The sequence below is a fragment of the Haliotis rubra genome, unplaced genomic scaffold (genome assembly GCF_003918875.1).
Source record: "Haliotis rubra isolate DU_JTF1 unplaced genomic scaffold, ASM391887v1 Scf2329, whole genome shotgun sequence".
Taxonomy (NCBI): domain Eukaryota; kingdom Metazoa; phylum Mollusca; class Gastropoda; order Lepetellida; family Haliotidae; genus Haliotis; species Haliotis rubra.
In genome coordinates, this window is record NW_025766369.1 from 1 (window position 1) to 26,890 (window position 26,890).

A 26,890-nucleotide genomic window follows, 5' to 3' on the forward strand; every position below is an offset into this window, starting at 1 on the left:
AGGGGACATCCTCGACTCCTTCCGGGTGTCCTCAACCCACATGCTCTGTATAGCCAGCGTGCCAGGTAAGCAAGACCACTCACCTGCATTGGTGAATGGTAGGCATGTCCTTACAGCAGTGTTCACGAATGGTGTTTCAAAGTAACAGGACATTGGGTCCTGAAAGTTTCAGATGTCTGACCTGGGTTCGATTCCCCACATAGGTACAATGTGTGAAGCCCATAACTCGTGTTCCCCGCATGACATTGCTCAAAGCGGCATAGAACTAAACTCACTCACTCACTATGTCAGCATTATGTCATCTGTGCAGTAGAATGTCTGAAGCTGGTAGTTAAAGAGTTCTCATGGGTTTGATTCCCTTTTCATGTCATGTTATCAAAGTATTGCTATATATTAAAGCATAATTCCATACTCATAAACATATTTCAAACATGTTATTATCAAAATTGGCTAGTAAACTGTTTTGGCAGGGTCAGGGTCATTAGCAATGTTACTGTGATCCCATTGTTAACAAGACTGGTTTTCCCCCTCTCAGGAGCCATGGAATCAGACTACCCTGTGGCAGAGGAGATCCTCAAGGCAGAAGCACCACCACTCCCCAAGGAGACTGTTGTGTCGGAGGGCAGCACCTCTGCTGACCAGAACGGAGACAGCAATGGGGTAGGGGGGATAACTTTCGTCCAGTGTTCCACTGGCACCACAGGTCAAGAAGCTAGCTCTGAAGCCTCTCCAGCAGGGTCCCCTCCACGCAGGAGGTCCAGAGGTAGGTGTCACTTTTGCTAAACAAATAATATCTTCATTGCAATAAACAGATGTGACCACCTGTCATGATTCCAGATGAAAAAGGGTCCAGAACATCCATGCTTTTCATGGGAACCCAGTGATATGTGGATCGAGTAGGGCATGTGTGTCTGAGCTGATTGTGTCCTTCATCATATTTTAGCATTGAGTGTTGAACATGCATACCCCTTAAAGTCTTTGAGTGGCATTTTGAAGTAATACACACTAGTGTTTGGAATTGGTTAAAATCTCATAATTGATCATTGGTCCATTACAACCGATCAATCATCGAAAATAATTGGTTAGCGTCATTTATCAAATGTTCCTGTTGTCTTTGTAAAAAATAAAGAAAAAACGTAGTAATTTGTTTTGTTTTTTTGCAAATTAAACAAAATCCATTTGCAAATTTTGCATATTAAAAGGATTATTAGTATGTTAGGAACACAGATTTCTTGGATTCTTTAAGATAAATTCAATCATTACTTGGAACGAGCTTGTGCTTATGAAAGGTAAATTTAATGACACAGACAAAAGCAACCTTGTGATAAATATTATTTTTCCTTATCCTGACTCATGCTCTTTTGCTTGTCTCCTTCCTCTTGCGAACATAGTGGAACACTTGTATCTCCCTAATTGAAGTTCCCTTCAATGTAAAATCACTAATTAGTACACCACGAGTTACCTCCCTTCCACAAGTGCGGGAACGAGGGCGCCACCTCTACCCATGTGCCTCACTCTCTCCTTCTTCGCCCAGTGAGCTGGACGTGAGAGCGCCTGTGTCTCCCGACACACTATATCCTTTGATTATATTTAGTTAGTTACCTCGTATAGAGATCTATAGAGGTTTAGCTAGTATCTTTCAACAATTATATATTGATATTTAGTCGTGTTTCTACTGTTTATGCACGGGACGCCGTGCTGTTGCAGTGGATTACGTTGATATTAAAAAATTCTGTACTGTTGCACATTACGTTTTTATTCTGCTGCTGATCCGCATTTAATATGCCCTAGCTGTACTGCGCGCCATGTTTCATGTGATTCACGTTGCAGTTAAGCGATACTAATTTATCCAATTCTACCTTTAATAAATAATTACTTTTAGTTTGAGACGCCGCAGCGAATAGGTCACATGATGCAGAGTCTAGCATGACTGATACACCTGAACCCTCGCCAGTCTACTGCTGTTGGTCGATCCCCCCTCCCGTCTGGGTTTCCGCTAAAATGGTGGAGAGGCGTGGGGCGATCGCCGCCGCCCAAGAAGCGTCCTGCTTCCCCAGACATCCCTTCGTCGCACTGAGGGGTATTCAACGAAGTCTACTAGAACTTTCTCAGCCGAGATTGTTCTCATCGCAGATTTGGGCCTGTATGATGATCAGCCGATCATCATTCCTGATGTACATCAAAGAATGACTGATGTCGGCAACAGTGATGTCAGCGCAGATCAACATTCGATGATCTTCCTGAGGGTCCCGTCGCTACCAACACTCAACGCAGACTTCGCGCACCCCCAGGGCAGCGTCGACCTCTGAGGGAATTCAACGAAGTCTACTAGGACTTTCTCAACGAGATTGTTCCAGCCGCTGAACTTGGCCTCTCACGATGATCAGCCGATCATCATCCTCGACGTATGAGACAAGTAGCGACCCGGTGACAGCTACAATGACATCAGCAGAGATCGTCATGCAGCCTGATGTCTCTACACTGATGTCAGGCGACTTACCTGAGGGCCCCACCACTAACAGCGCAGAGATGGCACCGACTACTTCGTGAGACCATCCCAGGCGAGCTACTACCGGCAAATCATGGTGCGTGATGGAGGGTCACTACAGACTGGAGAAGCAGCCAGCCCAGAGTACGAGCCTTCGCGAAGGCTCCAACTTAGGACAACAACACTCTCTAGAGGCACCTCCAGTCAGCGTAGCAGCCAAGGCGATGCAGCCGCTGGCGCGAAGTCGCAGACCACCTTGATTTCCGAAGGACCCAGATGTACAGCCAGCGAAGGCCTTAGCGGCGGATAGATCATCACATTCCTCGGCTTCATCCTTAGATGCAGACTCAGCCACCAGACCTCACGAAGCCTTCGCGAAGCTCAAATCGCCGTTCCCCAGCACCGAGCGCAGAGGAAGCTTCCGAGCTGGGCGTTCTGGCGAAAACGTCGGCGAAGGCACTCGAGGAAGGACACCCGAATATAGATCGTCATTTAACAGAGTCAAGGGACTACTCAAGAGCTTGGCGAAGCTGTCAATAGTCTCCGATCTCCTCGGTACATCACACATCGACGCCTCACAGGTTACCACACAAGTCTGCACACAAGTCTACATCACCTTCCTAGAGTGGCAGTACGACGGCAGAACATACCTGATGAAGGAAGGCGGCGCAGATGCTATCAAACCCTACCTCCGGACGCCCGATTGCTGCGGTAGCACAGAATCTAGACATAGCATCCCATAAAGCCACAAAGTTCAGACACCATAATTGCCGAACTTTCACGCCTAGAAGTTTTCCACGCACAACATGGACCCCTTCTTCAAGGCTTAAGACATCGATGAAAACTACAAGTTGATCATCGATATCAACAATAAGAACTACAATCGTAAATTGGTTCAGTTGAATCCATGACGAGGCGTATGTTCGTTGGCCTAAATAGATCTAGAGCGATCATTGAGACACTTATCACCAGATTTATTAACTTACGACTTCTGAAAATGATAAGATGATCCACTTTCGGCCCTACTTATGCAGAACCAGCAAGTCCAGGGCAGCCTCGGCGAAAGAACTAGAGCCTCACCAGCTACAAGGGGCGTCGCGCGGAGGAGTAGCGCCGCCGACCCCACATCCTGTTAAACACAGAGGCCATTCGCGAAGCAAAGCTATATATATATATATATATATATATATATATTCTAATCGGACTTTGACTCGATACCTTCGCGAAGGTCGCGAAGGCTAAGTGGCTCAAGTCTACTTCACCAGTAGATCTAGAAGGGATACCGCTGAGAAGCTTCGTGAAGTCTCCGGCGTTCACCGAGGAAGTCTCCTCCAAGGTCTCCATATATACCAGCCACCGTCATATATAGCTACTCCTCAGTCCGTTCAAGACATCGCATAAGTTGTCTATCAACTGTATGCCAGATGCCGAATCTATAAGCCTACGCGAAGACAATTGCACAGGCTATTTACAACACAGAACGCCGCTGTATTAATTTGTCAGCGGCGTTTCATAGATCTTCACAGAAATCAACTATTCGTATAAATTGCTAGTATATGCAATCCCGGACGACGATCACGATTATCTACATCGTGACCATTACGCATATCTGCGACAATTCAATATCGAAATTGAACAGCAGCCTTGTTACAGCGAGTATAACTCATAATCGCGTCAACATTTCTGAGAAGAAATATGTACAACAAATTCAGCTTTAATTCTACAATTATGGCGATACATTCATGTATACAGTCTACAAGCTGACAACACACAAGTTATTGTACCTTTTATATATAAAGAAGTCGGAATTATATTCAAAACTGAAGTACTTTCACGACAGCCAGGAAAATAACCTACCCAGCATTAATATTACAGAGCAAGGTATTTTGCTTACCGAAGCTTTGTAGCGTTTACCATTAATCCTCGAACCGCAACGTGGTCACTCGGGTAACCGGGAAGTTACGATGAAGACCGATGATTGTTCTAATATCAACGACGGCACTATATTATACAAGGTTCCTTTTCCTGCTACACGGTGACATCACAGCAGCGGGTACTCTACAGAATCAAAATGCCTTATTCTGATTGGACCCGATGAACAACGCCCTACACAGAGGTCGAGCATAGTTCACAGTTCAAGACATAGGTTGCAAGTGACAACTTTATATCAATGAGCGAGCAAGCCTCCTTACAGCCCAGTTAACCTGAACCTTCATGATTAGGCTGCTTTCTTCAGGTTAGAGACCTCCCCTGTCAAGTTTAGACAAGGGCACAGCAGTCAGGCGATTTTACATAAAGTTCATCGAGGACACAAACTCCCGGTTGTGCACATACATCGTCAAGGACATGCATAGCGATTTACCTAGACGGCGTGATACAAGTGGATCGAAATCCACAGCGTTTCAGACTACACCTGAATTTCATCATCAAGCTACTAACACAACTAGATGGTTAGTAAACCTACTAAGTTTCTGTTTGGAGAATAAAGCGGAAGTTTCGCATTACCAACTTGGGGATATGAATATAGTGCTACAACACCTCACAAGTGAGGTTTATGAACATGCCTGGATGACATACTTGGACTCCATGATCACGATGATGCTATCCGCTGGCCAGCAAAGAGCACTGTAAATTTATCTCCACCAAACCAAACAGGAAGAAAAAATACAACAGATTTTTTTTCCTCTATCATCAACTTACGCAGAGTGTAGTCTCACGTACTATATCTCCGTTTGGATCAGAACTGTCATACTACGTGCATACAAGACAGATGGACCTAATCCGACCCTCCATGAGCTTTAATACTCTTGATATTAGAGCCCTAACTTCTACAATTTCATCTACACAAATGTTATTTGAAATAATGGAGGGTTTATTACTGTAGATCCGATATGGTGGTTGCCAACCATTATCTGAGAGATATCACCACCGAGGACATCTCAGGTATCCACCAATTCGATCCCATGGTCCTTGCACAACAGTTGACAGTTCCTCGGAGAAGATAAGTCAATCTTACAGATTTTTACTTATCTTATAACAGTACTAAATAGCTTCATGCTATATATAATTTGCTTAAGCTCGTTTTTTATCATCACAGTGGTTACATGATAAATGCATTAGCTAACAAACTCTACAGAGTTTTTTTTTGGCTATTATATACGTAGCTTAAGTCAAGTATATTTTAAGCATAGTACTATACTCATATTGTAAAAATACATTAGCTAACAAACTCTCTGAATTTTGCTATTATATAGGTAGCTTAAGCTCATTCATATCTTAAGCTCAGTACTATGTTTATATCATATAACTATATTAGCTAACAAACTCTAAAGAGCTTTTGCTATTTGGCTTAAGTTTCATCATATCTTAAGCAATATGGTTACATTATAACATGTATTAGCTAACAAACTCTATGGAGTTTTTTGCTATTATATATGTAACTTAAGCTTATTCATATCTTAAAGCAGTACTATGTTTATAGCATATAGGTATATTAGCTATCAAAACTCTAAAAGAGTTTTTGCTATTATATATTGGGCTTAAGTTTTCATCATATTTTAAGCTTTATGGTTACATTATATCATGTATTAGCTAACAAACTCTCACGGAGTTTTGCTATACATATGTAAGCTTAAGGTTTCTTCATATCTTAAGCTCAATACTATGTTGATACCATATAAGTATATTAGCTATTAAAACTCTAAAAGGTTTTTGCTATTATATATTTAGCTTAAGGTTTACTTCATATCTTAAGCTCAATACTAGGTCTAAATCAACATAATAAAATGTATTAGCTATCAAACTCTCACGGAGTTTTACTATTATATATATATAGCTTAAGTTTAATCATATCTTAAGCTCAGTACTATGTTTATAACATAAAAGTATATTAGTTAATAAACTCTAAGGAGTTTTTGCTATATACATTTAGCTTAAGTCTAATCATATCTTAAGCTTAGTACTATGGTTACATTATAAATCTATTAGCTAATAAGCTCTACAGAGTTTTTGGCTATTGTATATGTAGCCAAGTTAATTATATCTTAAGCACAGTACTATACTCATATTGTAAAAATATATTAGCTAACAAACTTTACTAAGTTTGGCTATTATATATGTAGCTTAAGTTAATTATATCTTAAGCACAGTACTATACTCATATTGTAAAAAAATATATTAGCTAACAAACTATACTAAGTTTGGCTATTATATATGTAGCTTAAGTTAATTATATCTTAAGCACAGTATTATACTCATATTGTAAAAATATATTAGCTAACAAACTCTACTAAGTTTGGCTATTATATATGTAGCTTAAGATAATTATATCTTAAGCACAATACTATACTCATATTGTAAAAATGTATTAGCTAACAAACTCTACAAAGTTTGCTGTTATATATATAGCTAAGCTTATTCATATCTTAAGCTCAGCACTGTCTATATCATATAAATATTTTAACTAACAAACCCTAAAGAGGGTTTGTTATTATATAATTAGCTTAAAATTAATCATATTTTAAGCTTAGTGCTATGTTTATATCTTAAAAGTATTTTAGCTAACAAACTCTAAGGAGTTTATACTAGCATATTAACAAGCTTAAGTCTATTAGTCTTAAGCATTGTATTAATATTATATATACTTATCATAATAAGTACATTGTAATAACCTCTATATGGCAGCTGATAAGCTGGCAACAGGAATTCATCAGTTCAATGCCTTTATGAAGTTCTCATAGGGTTATTACAATCATCACAGTTCAAATCACTAATTATTAAAATCCAAAGTATTATATATTCCCACCTCCGCTCTGTTGGATTCTACAAGCAAAAGAGCATGAGTCAGGATAAGGAAAAATATGTAATTTTTTGAGTAAAATTGATATTTTATACTTATCCTGACTCATGAGGTCAGCCCTCCCATCCTCCCCAAATAACACTTTGGATTTCCCTGTAAATTCAAATGTTGGGCTCAGTATATGAGGAGAGAGTGAGGCACATGGGTAGAGGTGGCGCCCTCGTTCCCGAGCTTGTGGAAGGGAGGTAACTCGTGGTGTACTAATTAGTGATTTTACATTGAAGGGAACTTCAATTAGGGAGATACAAGTGTTCCACTATGTTCGCAAGAGGAAGGAGACAAGCAAAAGAGCATGAGTCAGGATAAGTATAAAATATCAATTTTACTCAAAAAATTACATGTTGATGCAAACAAGTGTTCCAAGATTGGTTGCGTTTGATTATGAGAAAATATGTTTGATTGCTTGGTCGTTTAGTCACTGCGACCAATCTTCGATTATTTCAATTAATTGGACCACCACTAATACACACAAGGGAGAAAATATATTATTGTCAAACCCTTTGTTATAGTACTGATTACTTGTCAGTTCTGTTTAAATGCCCTAATTTACTGTTGGCTTTCCTTACATTTCCGCTTTTGTAGTACTTACATGTACATACATGAGCTCCACTCTCCATTCCAAAAATAAAGGTCTTCAAATGTTTTAATTCCAGAGCTGAGTCCTGAAACAGATGCAGAGGTTGCATCAGCTCTTGCCGAGGCTGTCACAGGTAGGTTGGCTACCATACCTGTTACCAGATTTGGACATGCTGTAATATTGTATACAGATGGCTTTCACTTTTTACATCATTCATCAAGAATAAAATCAACCCAAGTCTGCTGTTGGAGCTGTTGGTAGAAAATTTCAGGAAGGACTGGAGATGTTGTCTTTGGTCATACCACTAACTGAGATTCTTGCTTCTGGTGTATTACATCTAATTGGTTTGTGATGAAACAATACATGTCAACATAGACCCCATATCACATGATTGATATTGACCATGTACATTGACTTGTCACTTGATTAAGATCGACTAGTTATGTGGGGCGTGGTGGGCGAGCTGGCTAAGGCGCCTGTCTAGTGATCCAGCGGGCATGAGGTGCTGGGATCAAGCCCACCTGTGACCGGGTGTAAAAACCTTTGAGTCAACTTTGTGTGCAGACTCTTTCAGTGTTGTCATAACCCCTAGAGTACAGTACACAACCCTGTGCACTTAAAAGAACCCACGAATCCGTTGGTATATGGCCAGATGGTGGACACATGAATATGTGTAAACACCTAGTTGTGGGTACAGCAACGTGCAGTAAACTTGGACAAAGTACTGTGACTATGTGTCCCAGTCCACCCAGCTGTGAATGGGTACCTCGTAAGGATGGGAAAGCCACAATAACTCGGTGCGCCTTGTGGCAGCAAGAGATGTATGATCTCTAGGGATCTGAGATTGATAATACGATGTGCCGTTGAGATTGACATCCAATGATCGAGGGGGAAAATACCAGCGCGCCTTGAGCATGCACTAGTGCATGGATATGTGCGCTATATAAATATCCAATAATAATAATTATGTGATGAATATTGAATCATCTACTAGAAAACCATTTTCTGATTTGTAGCAGTTTGTCTAGTGTTAAACAGAGGATGGTTTAAAAGGCTGCATAAACTTTGAAGTGAATTTAGATACAATAGAACAAATTATTTGTCTTGACATGGTCAACTTCTGGGATCAGTTGTGAGGGTCCCTGTTCTGGCCTGTTTACTTCATCAAGAGAAATTATTTGAATAGTGTAAATACACTTTTACCATTAGGTAGATGTAGGGAAAATCAAAATTAATTTATACTCCTGATGACTGATTTGTTTCTTACCTTAACTTGTTATAGATTTCACACACTAATTAAACTTTACCCTGCCACAATCATCCTGGTAACATTATTGGTTTCTGATTAAAAAATCGTGAAGAACTATTGACATAAAACGATCAGGTTTGTTAACAGTCTGTTATAAAAGCCAAGCCAGTTGAGATCAATAGTTCACTATTAGGTAGGACAGAGCATAGCCAATGTCAACATCCAACTGATGTCTGTCCAATAGTGATTGGTGGATTTTAAGCAGTTTCAGTTTAAAGACAAGGTAGCATAGGGGTTAACGCAATCGCTTGTCACGCCAAAGACCCGGGTTCAATTCCCCACCTGGGTACAATATGTGAAGCCCATTTCAGGTGTCCCCTGCTGTGATATTGCTGAAATATTGCTAAAAGTGGCATAAAACCATACTCACTCACTTGTTAATTTCCCAGCCACCAAAATTTGGTCTGCTTTTATTGCATTGTAAGTTTGTAACTGTACAGAGACAGACAGTTTGAACATCAAGAGACTTGTGATTCATCCCAATGTGTAACCATATTACAAACACACTACTAAATGAGATGTAGTTGGATTTGGTCAATATCCTCAATAGGCATGAATGACTGCAGCAGTGTGATATGGTGTGTTTCATATTTGGCATGAATATGCAGCAGTGTGTGTGTGTTCATATTTGGCCAATATCCTCAATAGGCATGAATGACTGCAGCATGATATGGTGTGTGTCAGATTTGGCAGGCATGAATGACTGCAGAGTGTGGATATGGTGGTGTCATATTTGGCCAATATATTTGGCCAGTGTGATAATTTGGTCAATATCCTCAATAGGCATGAATGACTGCAGCAGTGTGATATGGTGTGTTTCATATTTGGTCAATATCCTCAATAGGCATGAATGACTGCAGCAGTGTGATATGGTGTGTTTCATATTTGGCCAATATCCTCAATAGGCATGAATGACTGCAGCAGTGTGATATGGTGTGTTTCATATTTGGCCAATATCCTCAATAGGCATGAATGACTGCAGCAGTGTGATATGGTGTGTTTCATATTTGCAGATGATGGTGACAGCGGAGAAGCAAGGGAAAAGGCGTACAATGAGATCAACAAGGAGGCCCATGATGAAGGTAGGTGAACCTTCTCCACACACTGCTGGCTTGAGTGAGGGGCAGTGGGGTAGCCTAGTGGTTAAAGCGTTGGCTCGTCATGCTGAAGACCCGGGCTCGATTTCCCACATGGGTACAATATGTGAAGCCCAATTCCAGTATCCCCGCCATGATATTGCTGGAATATTGCTGAAAGCGGCATAAAACCCAACTCCCTCACTTACTCTGCCCTGAGTGTCCATCTCCACAGAATGTTGTCCATATCCTGTGTGAAAAAGTCTGGAAGTGTAGCATAGTATTTATGGTGATTGCTCATCATGAATTTGAATTCCAGTGTCTTTAGAGAAGTTCTGATGTCCAGCTGTGATTATGCTAGATTACCCTTAATATTGTCATAAAAGTGGTTTAAAATCATGCTCACATACTCTATGTTAAGGAAGCCAAATGAGTGTCATATCATTACCATTGCTTTGAAGATCAAGTTGCTGAGCAGTAATTTTTTCTTTCACCGGAACATTATGAATGTAATCAATATATTGATCCAAGTACTAAGGAAAGTTTAAACTGACAGTCTGGATACTCTCACTAATAACAAAAGAGTTCATTGATAGAATAAAAATATTGTGAAGTACACTTGTAAAAACCATGATGTTCCATATTTGTTGTAGATCCTCTTGGAGCCACGACACTCGAGAGCATCAAGCCAACCGTGTTTCGAGCAACAGGTTCCCCAGTGTCGTCAGGAACAGCCACACCCAACTCCACATCATCAGGTGGAGAGAAGCGCCTGCAGGATCAGGAGGAGCTGGACAAGGAGGGCATATCGTCCATCGCTGCTGACAACGAGCTGCAGTATGGCGAGCTGGAGAAGATGAGCAGTCTCCTCCCCACCATGTGGATGGGCTCACAGAGTGGCAGGTGAGGCTTGGGTTCTGTCTCTGGAGTGACTGTAGTCCTCAATCTAGCCTTCAGCTCTTTTTGTTTCAGTTCTCCCACTGTCATCAGTGGTGATCTCCTGCTTACAAACATCACGTTGCCTGTATTACCAGATGCATATACGCTGATCACTACCCCATGTGTCAAGATGTAAGCTGTTGAGAAACAGTCTGTTAGCTTTTATGCATCCTCAATAGCATCTTCTGCCAACTGCCTTCTGTTCCTCCCAAACTCAGGGTTGGTCCAGTTTTCTACGGTGCTGCAGTTTCTCAAGCAATGTTGCATCCTTTAGAAAGCCAGAGACAAATGGTAGTGGTTCAAGTCCCAGCTCACCCTATTGAGTTTCTTAGTTTGTGTGCACCATACCCATGCTAAAGGGTTTCACCTTAGTGTCAAATATTGGGACTGCATCAGTCCAGGATTTCCTCCTGCATCACCCTGACACTCCATGTTATAACTAGAATACTGTTCCCAGCAGTGTTTAACCCATCTCACTCACTTGCTCACACAGCCTGTGAAGATCTGGGTTAGAATTTGTCTTCAACAACCCATGATTGTCGTAAGAGGCAACTAACGGGATCGGGTGGTCAGACTCACTCACCTGGTTAATACATGTCATCGTATCCCAGCTGCATAGATTGATGCTCCTGATGTTGATCACTGGATTGTCTGGTCCAGACTTGATTATTTACAGACTGCTGTCATATAGCTAAAATATTGCTGAGTGCGGCGTTCAACAACGAACACTCACTCAAACCCATCCTCACCCACTCACTCACTCACTCATCCTGAACTCTAAATCAGACTCCTTTATTAACACTCTGAAGCAGTTGTGTTGTGATCTATTTGAGATTCTGCACAACTCAGAGTTAAACACAACTCACTCACTCATTGTTTTCTGTTCCAGTTTATATGTGCACTCAGCTGTGGCCCAGTGGAGGAGGTGTCTGCATTCTGTCAAACTTCGGGATTCCATTCTCAGCATTGTGTAAGTGTCATTACAACACTGTATGCAACAATATATTGTACAGCCTTTGTGTTAGCTATTCTCTTCCATGTGACTAATTGCAGGTGTGAGGCATGTGCTCTGTTCATTAAAAAGATTTAATTTGGGGAATCGAAATCGATAATTTTGTGGGAAAACAAGTTCTAACATTGTTTAAGGTGCAGATTCTTATCCATCAAATCCTTAGAGTCCATCTCATCCATTCAGAGATTCGGAAACTGTTTGGGGAATATTTCCTGACTGGATTGTATTCCCTGCACAACTGATCTGTTAACCATTGTACCTTGTTTTTAACTCATATTGTTTTCTTGAATTAAGTTCTTAGATCATGTTTTTTGGTGCTGACTGAAAGAACTGGAATCAGAGGTTGATGTTGCTTGTATTGCAGCCATGTGAAAGGTCGTGTCATGGTGGCCCTGGCTGATGGAACAGTGGCGATATTTCACAGGGCGGCAGGTAGGTCTCATTTTACATCTTACCTGCGAAGATCAGGGTTAGAATTGGTTTTCAGTATCCCATGTTTGTCGTAACAGGTGGGTCCGCTGACTTGGTTGACACATGTCATTGTATCCCAACTGCATAGATTGATGCTGTTGATCGATGGATTGTCTGGTCCAGACTCGATTATTTACCATATAGCTGGAATATTGCTCAGTGTTGCTTCAAACAACAAACAAACATTTTATTATCCCCCGCCGTGCGTTTAGCGCGATGCGGGGGATATAGTACATATATTGGCTCCGTACGTACGTACGGATTGGAATATCTGAAGAACCGTTCACTAGATTCTTTTCATATTTGGTACCTGGGTTCATCACACTATAAGAAAGGTCCAAGTCATATTCAATACCAAGCTTTATCTCGGGAAGGCGCAGGGCCCAGTCGATTTTGGTGACCTTCACATAATTTTCAAGGTCATGGCGACACTTTGAAGATTTCAGCATAATAAATTACATGTTATGCTTGTCAGCGAGATACCTCAAGAACCATTCACTGGAGTTTCTCTTTATATTTGACACCAAGCTTCATCCAGGGAAGGTGCAGGGCCCAGTCGATTTTGGTGACCTTCACTTAAGTTTCAAGGTCACAGAGACACTTTGAAGATTTCAGCATATTCAATTACTTGTTAAGATAGTCAGCAAGATATCACCAAAAAATATTCAGTGGATTTTCTTCATATTTACACCAAGCTTCATCTAGGGAAGGCCCAGGGCAATTTTGGTGACCTTCACATAATTTGTAGGGTCACGACGACACTATGAAGATTTCAGAATGTTAACCTGAATTGTCAGCAAGATATTTTAAGAACGGTTCACTGGATTTTCTTCATAGACTTTCAAGACCTCCCTTGAATGTTTTTCAATAAGCAATTTCTTTAGTACTAGTTTCGCATATTTCATACACTATGACATTCAAAGACTAAAGACTAAAGAGCAAGATAATGTTTTTGTTGACATTTAACTTCATCTTAAACTTTCATTACTTTATAAGTTTGATTTGATAATTTGCGGCTGGGGATTATGTAACCTTAGTGACAATGCTTGTATCTATTTCATACAAGGATTTCTTGTATGACAAGAGCTGTCACATAGAGTTGATATGTTTGTATGACTCAGTTCTAGTCAGCATAGATATTGTAACTTGTCCATCTTCTGTTGTTGTTGACTTGCGTTGATATCTACAACCACTTGAAAACTAGCATGTTTGAACCAATCGTTCTAGTGTCCTGATCCCCAATTGTTCAGAGCATTGCATACCGTGAAGGTTCGTGTTAGAATATTGATCTTCAGTAACTCATGCTTGTGGTAAAGGCGACTAACAGGATCGGATGGTCAGGCTCGCTCACTTGGTTGACACATGTCATTGTATCCCAATTGCGCAGATCGATGCTCATGCTGTTGATCACTGGATTGTCTGGCCCAGACGTATGTACGTCCCGATTCTTGTTAATGCGCTATCTCATGAACTGTTGTACCCAGTGTCTTCATTGGGGGATTACACAGACACCAGTTGATTGGGGTGACCTTGACCTTATCTTCAAGGTCACCATGACACTTAGAACACTGTTCAAACTCTTGTTAACGCAACTTCTCATGGACTGTTGTACCCAATGTCTTCAAATTTGGTGACATCCTACACTGGGGGATTACGCAGACACCAGGTGATTTGGGTGACCTTGACCTTACCTTCAAGGTCACCACGACACTTTGACCACTTTTCAAACTTATTTAAACGTGATATCTCATAAATCATTGCACCCAATGTTTTCAATTATGTTGACAGCCTACATTGGGTGATTATGCAGACACCAGTCATTTCAGGCATCTTTTATGTGACCAAAAGATAAAAAGTAGTAAATAGAGATATTCCATTCTTTAGCGGCGGGGGACATTGCCATATCAGTGGCAAACACTTGTTTACAGCTGGAATATTGCTGAGTGCAGCGTAAAACTAAACTCACCCACTCACTCTTTTGTAGTTAGACAACTCACTCACTCACTCACTCATAGCAGTGCAGTATCTGAAGCATTTCATGAATTTATAGTTACGATACTTTGTAACGTTGAAAAGGCTTTGTGGATTGGGACTTAGCTATTTTTCTTCAAAAGATTTTGATCTAATCAATTTCTTGTCTCAAAGCACAGCCATATTTAAAACCCTCTTATTGGTTGATTCTTGTGTTGTGTAACTATCCAAATACAAGCTTGACCTTGTCGTGATGTTAGGGCTGTAATCATAAGTCCGTCCTTTAATAGTGACTCACAATCTTCATTGCGCTAAGATTGCTCTGTGAAGCGTTATTTTATGATGCTAGTCTCCTGCCTAATTAAGCCAAAACTTTTCTTGAGCTCAGTTGTGTTAACTGCTTCAGTTGTTCGAGAATATGTTCAAGCAAACAAGTATAACGTTTTTGTTGCTGATGATATTTTGTATCTGGGTTATTTGAAGTGGGGCATATTGAAATTTGACCTTCACTGCACCTCATAACCTGAATCAAAATGCAGTCAGATTCTTCTTCTGACAGACTGATGCAGCTGGAAAATGTCAAGCAAGCACCTGCTTCTATGATTCCTAAATTCTCTAATATTTCAAGTGTTATCAGTTGCTTTAGAAAATCATCCAAACATGTTCTGAAAGTACATATGGTACATATTTGGTATGAATGTTAAGATATGCATGTAATGATATTAAGTATAGTTGTTTGTATTTTTGAGAATGTGATCAGCAGTCAGCCTTTGGTTGAGCAGACTTTTTTCGACTAATTTTCCAAAACTGATGTGGACTGTGGGGTAGCCTAGTGGTTAAAGCGTTCGCTCGTCATGCCAAAGGCCCAGGTTCAATTCCCCACATGGGTACAATTTGAGAAGCTCATTCCAGGTGTCTCCTGCCATGAATGTGCTGGGATATTACTAAAAGTGGCACAAAACTAAACTTAACTCACTCACTCACTGATGAACAAAATGTGTTCACTAATTGTGCTACAGTTGAATTGATATTTAACTGGTAATCAGCATTCAGTTTTTCCACGCTTGTTAAAGTAATTGTCTTTGCTTAGTATCATATTGCAATAGTTGCTAGTTGAGTTAAAATATAATTCAAGTTGCAGTACTTGATCTGAAGCCTGTTTGTGTGAAAGTCTCCATTTGTCCATGCTAACCTGCTAACCGGTCTGTAAACAATCGAGTCTGGACCAGACAATCCAGGGATCAACATCATGAACATCGAATTGGGATACGATGACATGTGTCAACCCAATCAGTGAGCCTGACCACCCGATCCCATTAGTCGCCTCTTACGACAAGCATGGGTTACTGAATATCAATTCTAACCCGGACCTTCACGGGTGAACTACAAAAGAAATTCTGCCTCTGAAAGTAAGAGACTAACAAGTTTAACAGGGCTGACACTTGCAGAAGGGTCTACTGAATCTACTGAATACACGATTCCAGCTGTCCAGTGAGGAGAGGGGACTTGAGGTGTTCTCAGAAGATGAAAAGTAGAGATTATTACTAGTCAAGAGTTGATTTGAAAGTATGCCTATTGATCTGTGCACATAGTCCTCTAATCAGACAGGATTAAGGCTTGGACCATATTAATTGTACTTTTGCTAGAAGAGGAAATCATTCTCATTATAGTTGATTCAAGAGCGTAAGTTGCCCCATGGCACAGCTAGAAATCCTAGGATTTACCAAACTGTGTAAATTGTAATGGATTTGGTATCAAGCCTTCTTGAAGACTTCCTGGTGGTATACAAAAGTAAGCCATTTTGTGTTGTGACCTGTCTGAGCAAGGAAGGTCTCAGACATCATTTGCTATTTCAAGGAATCTACAGCTGCAACTTTAAGTTATTTCAGGACTTCACAGACATAAACAGGGCAAGCATGAACTTTATAGAATCTGTATCTGCAGGGCTTCTCTTGTAATCCAGTTTGGCAGGACTTTCATGTGCTGTTTTGGGAACCCACAGTTTTCTTTATGAAAGAGCAGCCTTAAGGTTACTCAAAACCAAAATTTGCAGGATGTGGACAACTTTTAAAGATCACATTTATTCCTATTTAAAGTTATCAAAATGTAATGGGTTGGGTTTTATGCCACTTTTAGCAATACTCCAGCAATAGCATGGGGGGAGACACCAGAAATGGGCTTCACACATTGCAGCAATGTGGGGAATCGAACTGACAAGCGAATGCTTTAACCAAAAGGCTACCCCACTGTGTCATCAAACATATCTGTACGTATCATATATCAGTGGAAGATCGTATTTTTGATATTCTGTGTATCATCTCAACCTTATCGCTTATTGATACCGAACTGCTCCCTGTGCAGTCTTCACCCAATACTGTCTTTCTGAAACAACTTAACTAATGCTTAAGGTTATATTACACCAAATCAGATTCCGTAGTTTAACAAACACCTTTCAGGGCAGAGTGAATCATCTGACAGCTGTGATTGGATGATTTTGTGTAAGATTTTTGTGGTTTTTAAATGTACATCAATCCAGTAATTAAAATTGACCATATTTTTCAATATTTAGAGCTGTCTTTTTTAACATAATGACTAATGCTGAATGTGTACAGAGATATTTTCAAGTAGGTGACATTTGGAGTGGAACTGGAGTTGGTGTGTCCAACTTTCTGTACTTGGAAAAGGAATTGGTTAACCTAGCCAAAATTTATGTTTTATTGTGGCTTTAAGGCCATACGGTACATATATATATATACATTTAATGGTCATTAACAACCTGGTTCTTTTTAAGACAATATAAAGTTACTAAGGAAGTCTATGGGGAAAAATAACTGGGTTTTTTAATCAACCTTTCATGTCAACTTCACTGTTACTTCTTGTGATGAATGCAGAACCAAAGGAACCAGTCTGTTGCCACTTTTTCACTGCTCGGAAGTACGATTTTTTCAGTTCATGGCTTTGATATTGTTATTCTGGCAAATCTACACATGTATTGTATCATGACCAGTCTATTGAAATATATTAAATGAATTGAACATATCAAACTTCATGTCATTACATAAATAAGTTTAGAGTATTTTGTAACTATGGCTGTCTATTGGACCTGGAAGGGAATATTTCAGTGGAGATTGTAAATTTTCATAAGCTCATGCTTAGTAGAACAACAGTATAAATGAAAGATGGGTGATCAGGATCTGAAAGTTGGATGATTGCACCACTGGAGCCCAATGGCATGGATTGGTTGCCTGTTGCCCTAATAAGGCTGGAGTATTTCTGATGCTTGTCCTAAACAACTTTCACTGGCTTACCCTCACTCCCTTCAAGCAGTTTTAGGGGCTTTGGGGGAGTCTAGTGGTTAAAGTGTTGGCTCGTCACACCGAAGACCCGGGTTCGAATCCCTACATGGGTACAATGTGTGAAGTCCATTTCTCGTGTCCCCAGCAGTGATGTTGCTGGAATATTGCTAAAAGCTGCGTAAAACCAAATTCAATCAGTCAGTCAGTCAGTCAAGCAGTTTTACTGCCAGTCCATAGTTAACACAGCTTACTGTGTTTGAAGAAGACCCAGCACCTATGGAACCCTTACTTTGGGCTGACACTGCTGCCTTATCTAGACCCTTGACACTAGCTTCACTCGTGCCAAGCAAGCTAAGGGATTTAGAAGGGCCTCTCCCTTTAAGCTGTTGTTTCAGAAAAGATGTTGCTGCTTAAACCCTCAGAAGTGAAGTTAGTGCTTACCCGAATTATTTTGAAAAGCAATTCAGCCTCACTGCAATAGACTTTGAGGTACGCGGAATACAAGGTGACATCGCCAGTCTTGTACCCTGTGCATAAAAACACGCACGCACGCACGCCGCTGCCGCTTCAGCCGGGCCGCTCGCTCACTCACTCACTCACTCACTCACTCACTCACTCACTCACTCACTCACTCACTCACTCACTCACTCACTCACTCACTCACTCACTCACTCACTCACTCACTAACTCACTCACTCTCTGTCTCTCTCACTCTCTTGTACATTGTGGATCGGATGGTCAGACTCTCTCACTTGGTTGATGCATGTCCTCGTATCCCAGATTGATGCATAGATCGATGCTCATGATGTTGATCGCTGGATTGTCTAGTCCAGACTTAATTATTTGCAGACTGCCGCCATATAGCTGGAATATTGCTGAGTGTGGTGTTCAACAACAAACACTCACTCAAACCCATCCTCACTCACTCACTCACTCATGTAAACCCACACTCACTCACTCACTCACTCGCTTGCTCACACACAAACACATTTAGATTGTGGTCAGATGTAACATAATATGTTATATTTGAGATACCACTTTCCAAGTGACATATATAGATTCTGGTCCAGACAAGACATGTGTTGCATTTGACCACAATCTAAATGGCAGTGTGTATATATAGCATAGATGGCTCCTCAGAACATCAGTCTCTGATGTGTCTGTCTGGTCAAGACTCGATTATAAACAGACAGCCATCATATAGCTGGAATAATTCTGAGTATGGCATTTAACCACAAAAATACCCAGTTATTGATATCACATGTTATGGCAGACGTCTCAAAGTTACAATGACAATGAAGCTGAATCTTTGCATGGGGCTTCAGAGGTGGGTTCATAAACTACTGGTAAGTAGACCATCAATCTGACCGCCTCTGATTCCTATTGAAAATCTTTAGATGAACAATAACTCAGTCGTTTTATGCATGTCTCCATGAGCAATTTTGGATGCTGCCTGTCTGAATTGGCTCTGGTCATGTATCAAATATTTATAGGAAGAGTAGATTAGACTGTCTTAATATCAGTGTGCATTCTTAGCCAAACTAGGTCGGATGGTCATGAAGAAGGTTGGTGTTTTTGTTAAAGAAGATTTACCCTGTAGTGTTCATGCTGTTTTGAATGTAAAATATGTAATAGTTTCTTATGATTTATCTATGCATATTTGCAAAAACCAATATCAACCAAAATTCTGCAATTATGTTGGGGCAAGGTCCGCGATTGCGATTGACATTTCTGCACTACATAATCGATAGTTATGAGAATTCCAGGTGATGTTTTATTTTTTCAAAGTTTCTTGCATTTCACTGCTAGTTAGATGAATAAGGAGTTGCAGTTGTAATTCAATGCCCCATTATTGGATATAAAGAACATCAAATATCAGGATAACTATAAAAGTATCAATTTACTTGAAAAATTACATTTTTGTCAATTGCTTGTCACTGGGAAAGAGATAATGGTTTCACAGATTCACAAGCTAAATTACAGTAAATCTTTTTCATGTTCTCTTTTTGTTGGTTAAATGCTAGATATGATTATTAATTAGCTTATCAATTAACTGCTTCGTAAGAGTAAAAGGCTATCAGCTGGTCCTCTGGTCACAAACTTCAAGTATCAGCACACCCTAATGTGTTGGTCACACTCGAGCCATCTGTGTTGGTCTTGTACTGCAACCATTGGTCAGGCTTGAAGACTTTGTCGTTTGCATGACGCTGTACTCTGATGAACACTTGCTCACAATATCAGTCACTGGATTGTCTGGTCCAGATTCAAATATTTACAGGCTACTGTCATACAGCTGAAATATTGCTGAGAGCAGCAGTAGGCAACAAAGAAACACTTTGACCATATTCATGGGATATGGAGTTATTGTCCCCTGCCGCAACGCGGAACGGGGTCTATGTATTCAGCGTACGTACATACGTACGCCCCGATTCTTGTCAACGCGATGTCTCATCTGTTGTACCCAATGTCTTCACATTTGGTGACAACCTACATTGTGGGATTACCCATACACCAGTTTATTTGGGTGACCTTAACCTTATCTTCAAGGTCACCACGACACTTTGACCACTTTTCAAACTTATTTAAATGTGTTATCTCATAAAACATTGCACCCAATGTCTTCAATTATGTTGACAGCCTACATTGGGTGATTATGCAGACACCAATCATTTCAGGCATCTTGTATGTGACCAAAAAAGTATAAAGTAGTAAATATGTTATAGATATTTCATTCTTCTTTAGCGGCGGGGGACATTGCCATATCAGTGGCAAACACTTGTTATATACAGAGTTAACTGGACCAAACAAACTGTTACTAGCCTCATGCATGGTACCAGTGACTGAAACCACAGATTGTAGTTCTGAAAGGTAACCAGTTGGCTGCTCATCACTCAAGGTTTAGTTGTGACTGCATGTGTCAATGTATAGGCACATGTTTCAGGCTTCTAAGGCATTGCAGTTGCATGTACAGACTTACATCCCTTAGGAATATCAGGATCCTATGATTTCATGCCAGATTTATCCTTACTATGAGGGGGGGGTGGGGTAGACTAGTGGTTAAAGCGTTGGCTCGTCACTCCGAAGACCCGGGTTCGAATCCCCACATGGGTACATTGTGTGAAGCCCATTTCTGGTGTCCCCCGCCGTGATGTTGCTGGAATATTGCTAAAAGCGGCGTAAAACCAAAACTCAGTCAGTCAGTCCTTACTTTGAATTGCATTCAGTGATACACATAAGGAAAATAAATTGTTATGGATGTCAACCTCTTTATTATAAGCAACACAACCTTTTATGTTATATGCTTACTTCTTCTTTAGGTGAATTTACATTTGGCCATATAAAGATTCTTGGTTTGTTGGTACCATGTAGTAAATGTCTAAGATGGGCTCCCACATTCAGCTGGCACTCAGCCACATCACTGAAATATTGTGTTTTCATACACACAGTAATCTAACAGACACACATAATACTGGAAATTTAAATAGCGCTAAATCCAACCACCAAAGTGGGTGCTCAAAGCGCTACAAAATAATAATAATGTTTGAGTAGAGTTAATAGTGCAGTGAAAAGACATGCGTTTTAAGATGTGATTTGAACACAGCAACTGATGGGGACAGTTTTAAGGCAAGGGGCAGTTCATTCCACTGCGATGGACCACAAACACTGAAAGAACACTTTCCATAAGAGGTCAGTCTATAAGAAGGAATTTTCAAAAAGAATCTGCTTTCAGATCGCAGTTGTCTGGATGGTTTGTAAGGGGTTAGCAGTTCACTTAGATATTCTGGTTACATAACTTTTAGACTCTTGAATGTGATACAGAGTACTTTAAATGCTATCCTCGCCTCAACCATAAGCCAGAGTAATGACTTCAGTATCGGCGTAATGTGAGAGTACTTTGGGGCACGTGTCACGATTCTTGCCCCCGTCGTTGTTGGTCACTCTATGTTTTGCTTGCTCCTTTTGGATGGAGGGCAGTGGGGTAGCCTAGTGGTTTAACCGTTCGTTCGTCACGCCGAAGACCCAGGTTCGATTCCCCACATGGGTACAATGTGTGAAGCCCATTTCTGGTGTTCCTGCCGTGATATTGCTGGAATATTGATAAAAGTGGCGTAAAACTAAACTCACTCACTCAATATTTGCATGGCCATCAAAGTTGTCAAAAATATTTGTATGCATTATTTACTTCTTACAGATGGTCAATGGGACTTGAAGAACTACCATCTGCTCGACCTTGGTCGACCACATCACTCAATCCGGTGCATGACAGTCATCGCCAACAAGAACGTCTGGTGCGGATACAAGAACAAAGTACACATCATTAATCCTCAGACCATGGGTATTGAGGTAAGTACTATGGTTATAATCAACTCAAAGGGACCTCTAATCTTAGTTTATTAGAACTAAGTTCGTTCCTCCCATTTCAGCTAATATGTAAGGAAAAATTAGTTGTCAATGTCAGTTCATTATAAGTCTGTTGATTATAAGTCTGTTGATTATTATAGCCCCGCTACGAAGTAACAGGGTATATAGTGTTCATTATGTCCTTCCAACCCGAAACTTTGTCCGTAGCATATCTCTTAAAGTTTACATGCTAGGTTCACCAAACTTCACACACATGTTAATCATTACCCATTGATGTGCCTTTTGCTATTTTAAAGTTTTTTCAGAATTTTGTTTTTTTTGCTGTTTCCATGGAAACACGACTTAGTGCCAAATGTGTTTGATGGTTTTGTCCGGAGCATATCTCTTAAAGTTTACATGCTAGGTTCACCAAACTTCACACACATGTTAATCATTACCCATTGATGTGCCTTTTGCTATTTTAAAGTTTTTTCAGAATTTTGTTTTTGCTGTTTCCATGGAAACACGACTTAGTGCCAAATGTGTTTGATGGTTTTGTCCGGAGCATATCTCTTAAAGTTTACATGCTAGGTTCACCAAACTTCACACACATGTTAATCATTACCCATTGATGTGCCTTTTGCTATTTTAAAGTTTTTTCAGAATTTTGTTTTTTGCTATTTCCATGGAAACACGACTTAGTGCCAAATGTGTTTGATGGTTTTGTCCGGAGCATATCTCTTAAAGTTTACATGCTGGGTTCACCAAACTTCACTAACATGTTAATTGTTACCCATTGATGTGCCTTTTTGCTATTTTAAAGTTTTTCAGAATTTGTTTTATTTTTGTTTCCATGGAAACATGACTTGGTGCAAAATGTGTTTGATGGTTACCTGGCCACAGCATATCATCGAAACTATACATGCTAGGTTCACCAAACTTAATACACAAGTTAATCATGACCCACAGATATGCCATGTGCTAAAAAATAACAATCTTCATCTACGTCCACTTCATTGTGTGCATCATGAGACAGTCAAGTTCAATTGTATGTCAGGTTTCCACGGGAAAAAAAAAAAATGTTTCCATAAATTATTACTGTAATCAGTACATGGCAAAACTATTATCTAACATGTATATAAAGTTTAGTAGAGTCAAGGAGAAAGTCTTGTGAGCTGCTGATCCTTGTCATATTATATATATAGCAATACCAGTCATTTCCATGTCCCAAAGTGGGAAGCGGGGATATGTGAGCTGTGCTCACTTCTACACTTGTATATGTAGTTTAAGAACATCTGAAATGTCCACCTGTTGAAGAATATAGGCCCTTAGGGTTATTTGTAACAGGTAATGTTCACCAAGTGGTGTATAAAAACCAAAATGCTTCCTGGAAATGACCTGTGACCATGCAGATTTAGTGTGACATAATGTCAAGACGGATTTGTTTATTCAATTTTAATTGAAGGATATAAACCTTCTGGACGTTGAGGGCATATCCTGCTGAAAGTAAAGTTCAAGGGTACTAGGGTATGCGTGTGGTTAAAGCTTGGGCTAATCCACATCGAGACTGAATCCCAACATCTTTAAGAACTCTGAGACTCATACTTGATATTCCCTGCTGTGATATGGATGGAATTGCACTACTCTCTGCTAGAAACTCTGCAATCATGTATTTAACATAAGCCATCAGTTTTCACAGACCCCTGAAGATCTGGGTAATTCACCTTCAGCAACCCATTCTTGTAAGATGTGATAAAAGGAATCGGGTGGTCACTGACTTGTTGATGCATGTCACCATATGCCAAATGTATAGGTAAATGCTCATGACATCTATCACTGGATTGTCAAGACTTGGAGTTGAGAGCTGCGTGGCAAGGACAAGAGTAAAAGGGAGGCAACTTTAAAAAAGGAAGACTTCTCTTAAAAGGTTCCCATTATTCAAATACTGTGGCGGCAAATCCCTATAACCCTAGGATCCCCCCACTTTCAATACTGATCATGAACTGTAATCATGACATAGATGTAACATAGTGTTGTAGCACAGAATGTTATTCACTCACTCACTCATGTTTCAGAAAAGTTTTGATGCCCATCCTCGCAAGGAAAGCCAAGTTCGGCAGTTATGTTGGGTCGGGGAGGGTGTGTGGGTGTCCATTCGTCTAGACAGCACTCTCCGCCTGTACCACGCCCACACACACCAGCACCTCCAGGACGTGGACATAGAGCCGTATGTCAGTAAGATGCTAGGTAAGTCTGCCTGGCCCAGTGTCATCTATGGAAGTGGAGTTAATACACAGAGAGTGTGGAGTAGTGTAGCCAGACGTCTTAGGCTTCTATATTAAGTAGCATAAAGGTTATATGACCATGTTGCTAAAGGTTATGAGTTACAGTGAAATCATTATTGCATTCTGTTTTCACTGGTCAGAAGTCTGGAGACATTTTGGGTAATCTAATTTCAAACAGATTAATTTTGTTTCGTTCTGTGCATCCTTGTGTTAATCCTGCTCATGTCAACGTACTGCAATCAAGTCGTGAGATAGAATAAGTATATAGATATACAATTTTTATTACATTTTCAAATATTAATCAGGTTCATATTACATTCTGGGAACACAATGACTTTTTTTCAAATGTCAGTCATCAGGCAATGAATGTGAAAATTCTTCCCCAGAGACTACTTTCCAGCTCACCAATTTACAGGAAACTTTATATTTTAAAGCAGTGATAATCAGTTATGTATTTCACATTTATATGCGTCTTTATACTGATTTCTTTGTCTACTGTCAGTATCATTCCAAGTATAGAAATATGGTTATGAAGAAAAACCTCTGACATTAACCGTGTTGACGTCTGCAAAATGTCAGCTGGTTATGTAGGTGAGAAAGCTGAGGTTGTCTGTAATAGAAACAATTCTGAGAAGATTAGGTTGGCTTTGCTCACAGAAAACTGAACTCTCTCAGGTCACTGTAAACAAAATGTTGAGTGAAAACAATGGCCGACTGTGTAAAAATATTCATGACTTCGTGGACCGGTGAAAATCCGTGTTAGAATTGGTCTTCAGCAACACATGCTTGTCGTAAGAGGCGACTAATGGGCTTGGGTGGTCAGGCTTGATGGCTTGGTTGACACTTGTCATCGGTTCCCATTTGAGCATCATATCCCAACAGCGTAGATCAATGCTCATGCTGTTGATCACTGGATTGTCTGATCCAAATTCGATTATGTACAGACCGCCGCCATAATGCTGGAATACTGCTGAGTGCTGCTTTAAGCACCAAACAGACAAACATGACTTGGCCTGTCAGTGAAAAAATGTGTCCAGAAAATGAAGGCCTGCAATATTTAGGAAAACTTAGCAACCTAATAAAATGTATGTATCATCATTGGCTGAGGACCATTACTTATTCCACAGAACCTTATCTTTCATTGCAGGTACTGGCAAACTAGGCTTTTCTTTCGTACGTATAACAGCCATGTTGATTTCCTGCAACCGACTTTGGATTGGCACAGGAAATGGTGTGATCATTTCAGTCCCTCTCTCAGAAAGTAAGTATTTGAGCTTGTGTAAAAGTCAGTCAGTACGTTGATCCTACTGTTTCTCCTGCAATCCTGCAATCCAAGCACTGTTTATCTTACTGTTTATCCTACTATTTATCTTACTGTTTATCTTACTGTTTATCCTACTGTTTATCTTACTGTTTATCAGTTACTGTTGATCCTACTGTTTCTCCTGCAATCCAAGCAATGCTCTCCTGGCTGAAAATACAAGGCTTGATTTATATGTTACATAGAAGGGCTTGACCTAAAGACCCTAAATGATATGTGCTTCAAGATAAACCTTGCCGACATTGATAAACATTTTCCAATGATATTGGAGGGATTTTATTCCAGTTTGAAAAAGTCCTCTTAGCTGTCAAATGAGTTCTCAACAGCTTCTGTAGTGTCATCATGTAAATCGAAATGGGTTCCAACTAGGGATTAAATCATGCTTGGGAACAGATGCAAGTCTTACAGGGCCAGATAAGAGAATATTATCAGTCTTGAAGTCATTGTTCAGTCAGTCTAAGAATTTTGCTGCCGGTACTTGATCACTGCATGTTCATATAGTTTTTTTCCAAGCATCACAGATTCCTGCTTATTTTATCAAAAAATGTGTTCAGGTTTTTGTGGATATGCCTCAAAAGATACCAACAAAAGATTTCAAGCCATTCCTTCTATGTAGGGCTCACAACTTATCAGCCAACCCTTACATATCCCCAACAAAGTATGATTGTATCAATATAAATGTTTGTTTGATCGAAACATGATCATTTAGGAATTTGTTTCAAAACAAACAATCCTAACAATGTACACTGCCTTCTCTCCCCAGGCAACAAACAACAGGTAACCACTTCTAGTCGGCGCCAACCCGGGGGTGTGATACGAGTGTATAGTGACACCAAAACAGACAGTGTTACACCCGGTTCATTCATCCCCTACTGTTCCATGGCCCAGGCACAACTGTCCTTCCATGGACACAAAGATGCTGTGAAATTCTTCGTTGCAGTGCCTG

The 26,890-nt window shown here is 40.2% G+C and overlaps 1 protein-coding gene across 1 annotated transcript; it reads left to right on the forward strand.

Annotated features, from left to right (window-relative positions):
- Window positions 1-6: 6 nt before the first annotated feature.
- LOC124278192 (C-Jun-amino-terminal kinase-interacting protein 4-like) lies at window positions 7-26,890 on the forward strand (the record flags this gene model as incomplete). Its single annotated transcript, XM_046713923.1, has 11 exons — window positions 7-65; window positions 536-763; window positions 8,000-8,056; window positions 10,246-10,314; window positions 10,962-11,211; window positions 12,137-12,217; window positions 12,624-12,691; window positions 22,190-22,341; window positions 24,414-24,585; window positions 25,771-25,884; window positions 26,708-26,890. Coding segments are annotated over exons 1-11 (1,399 nt in total), but the record flags the coding sequence as incomplete, so codon positions are not given.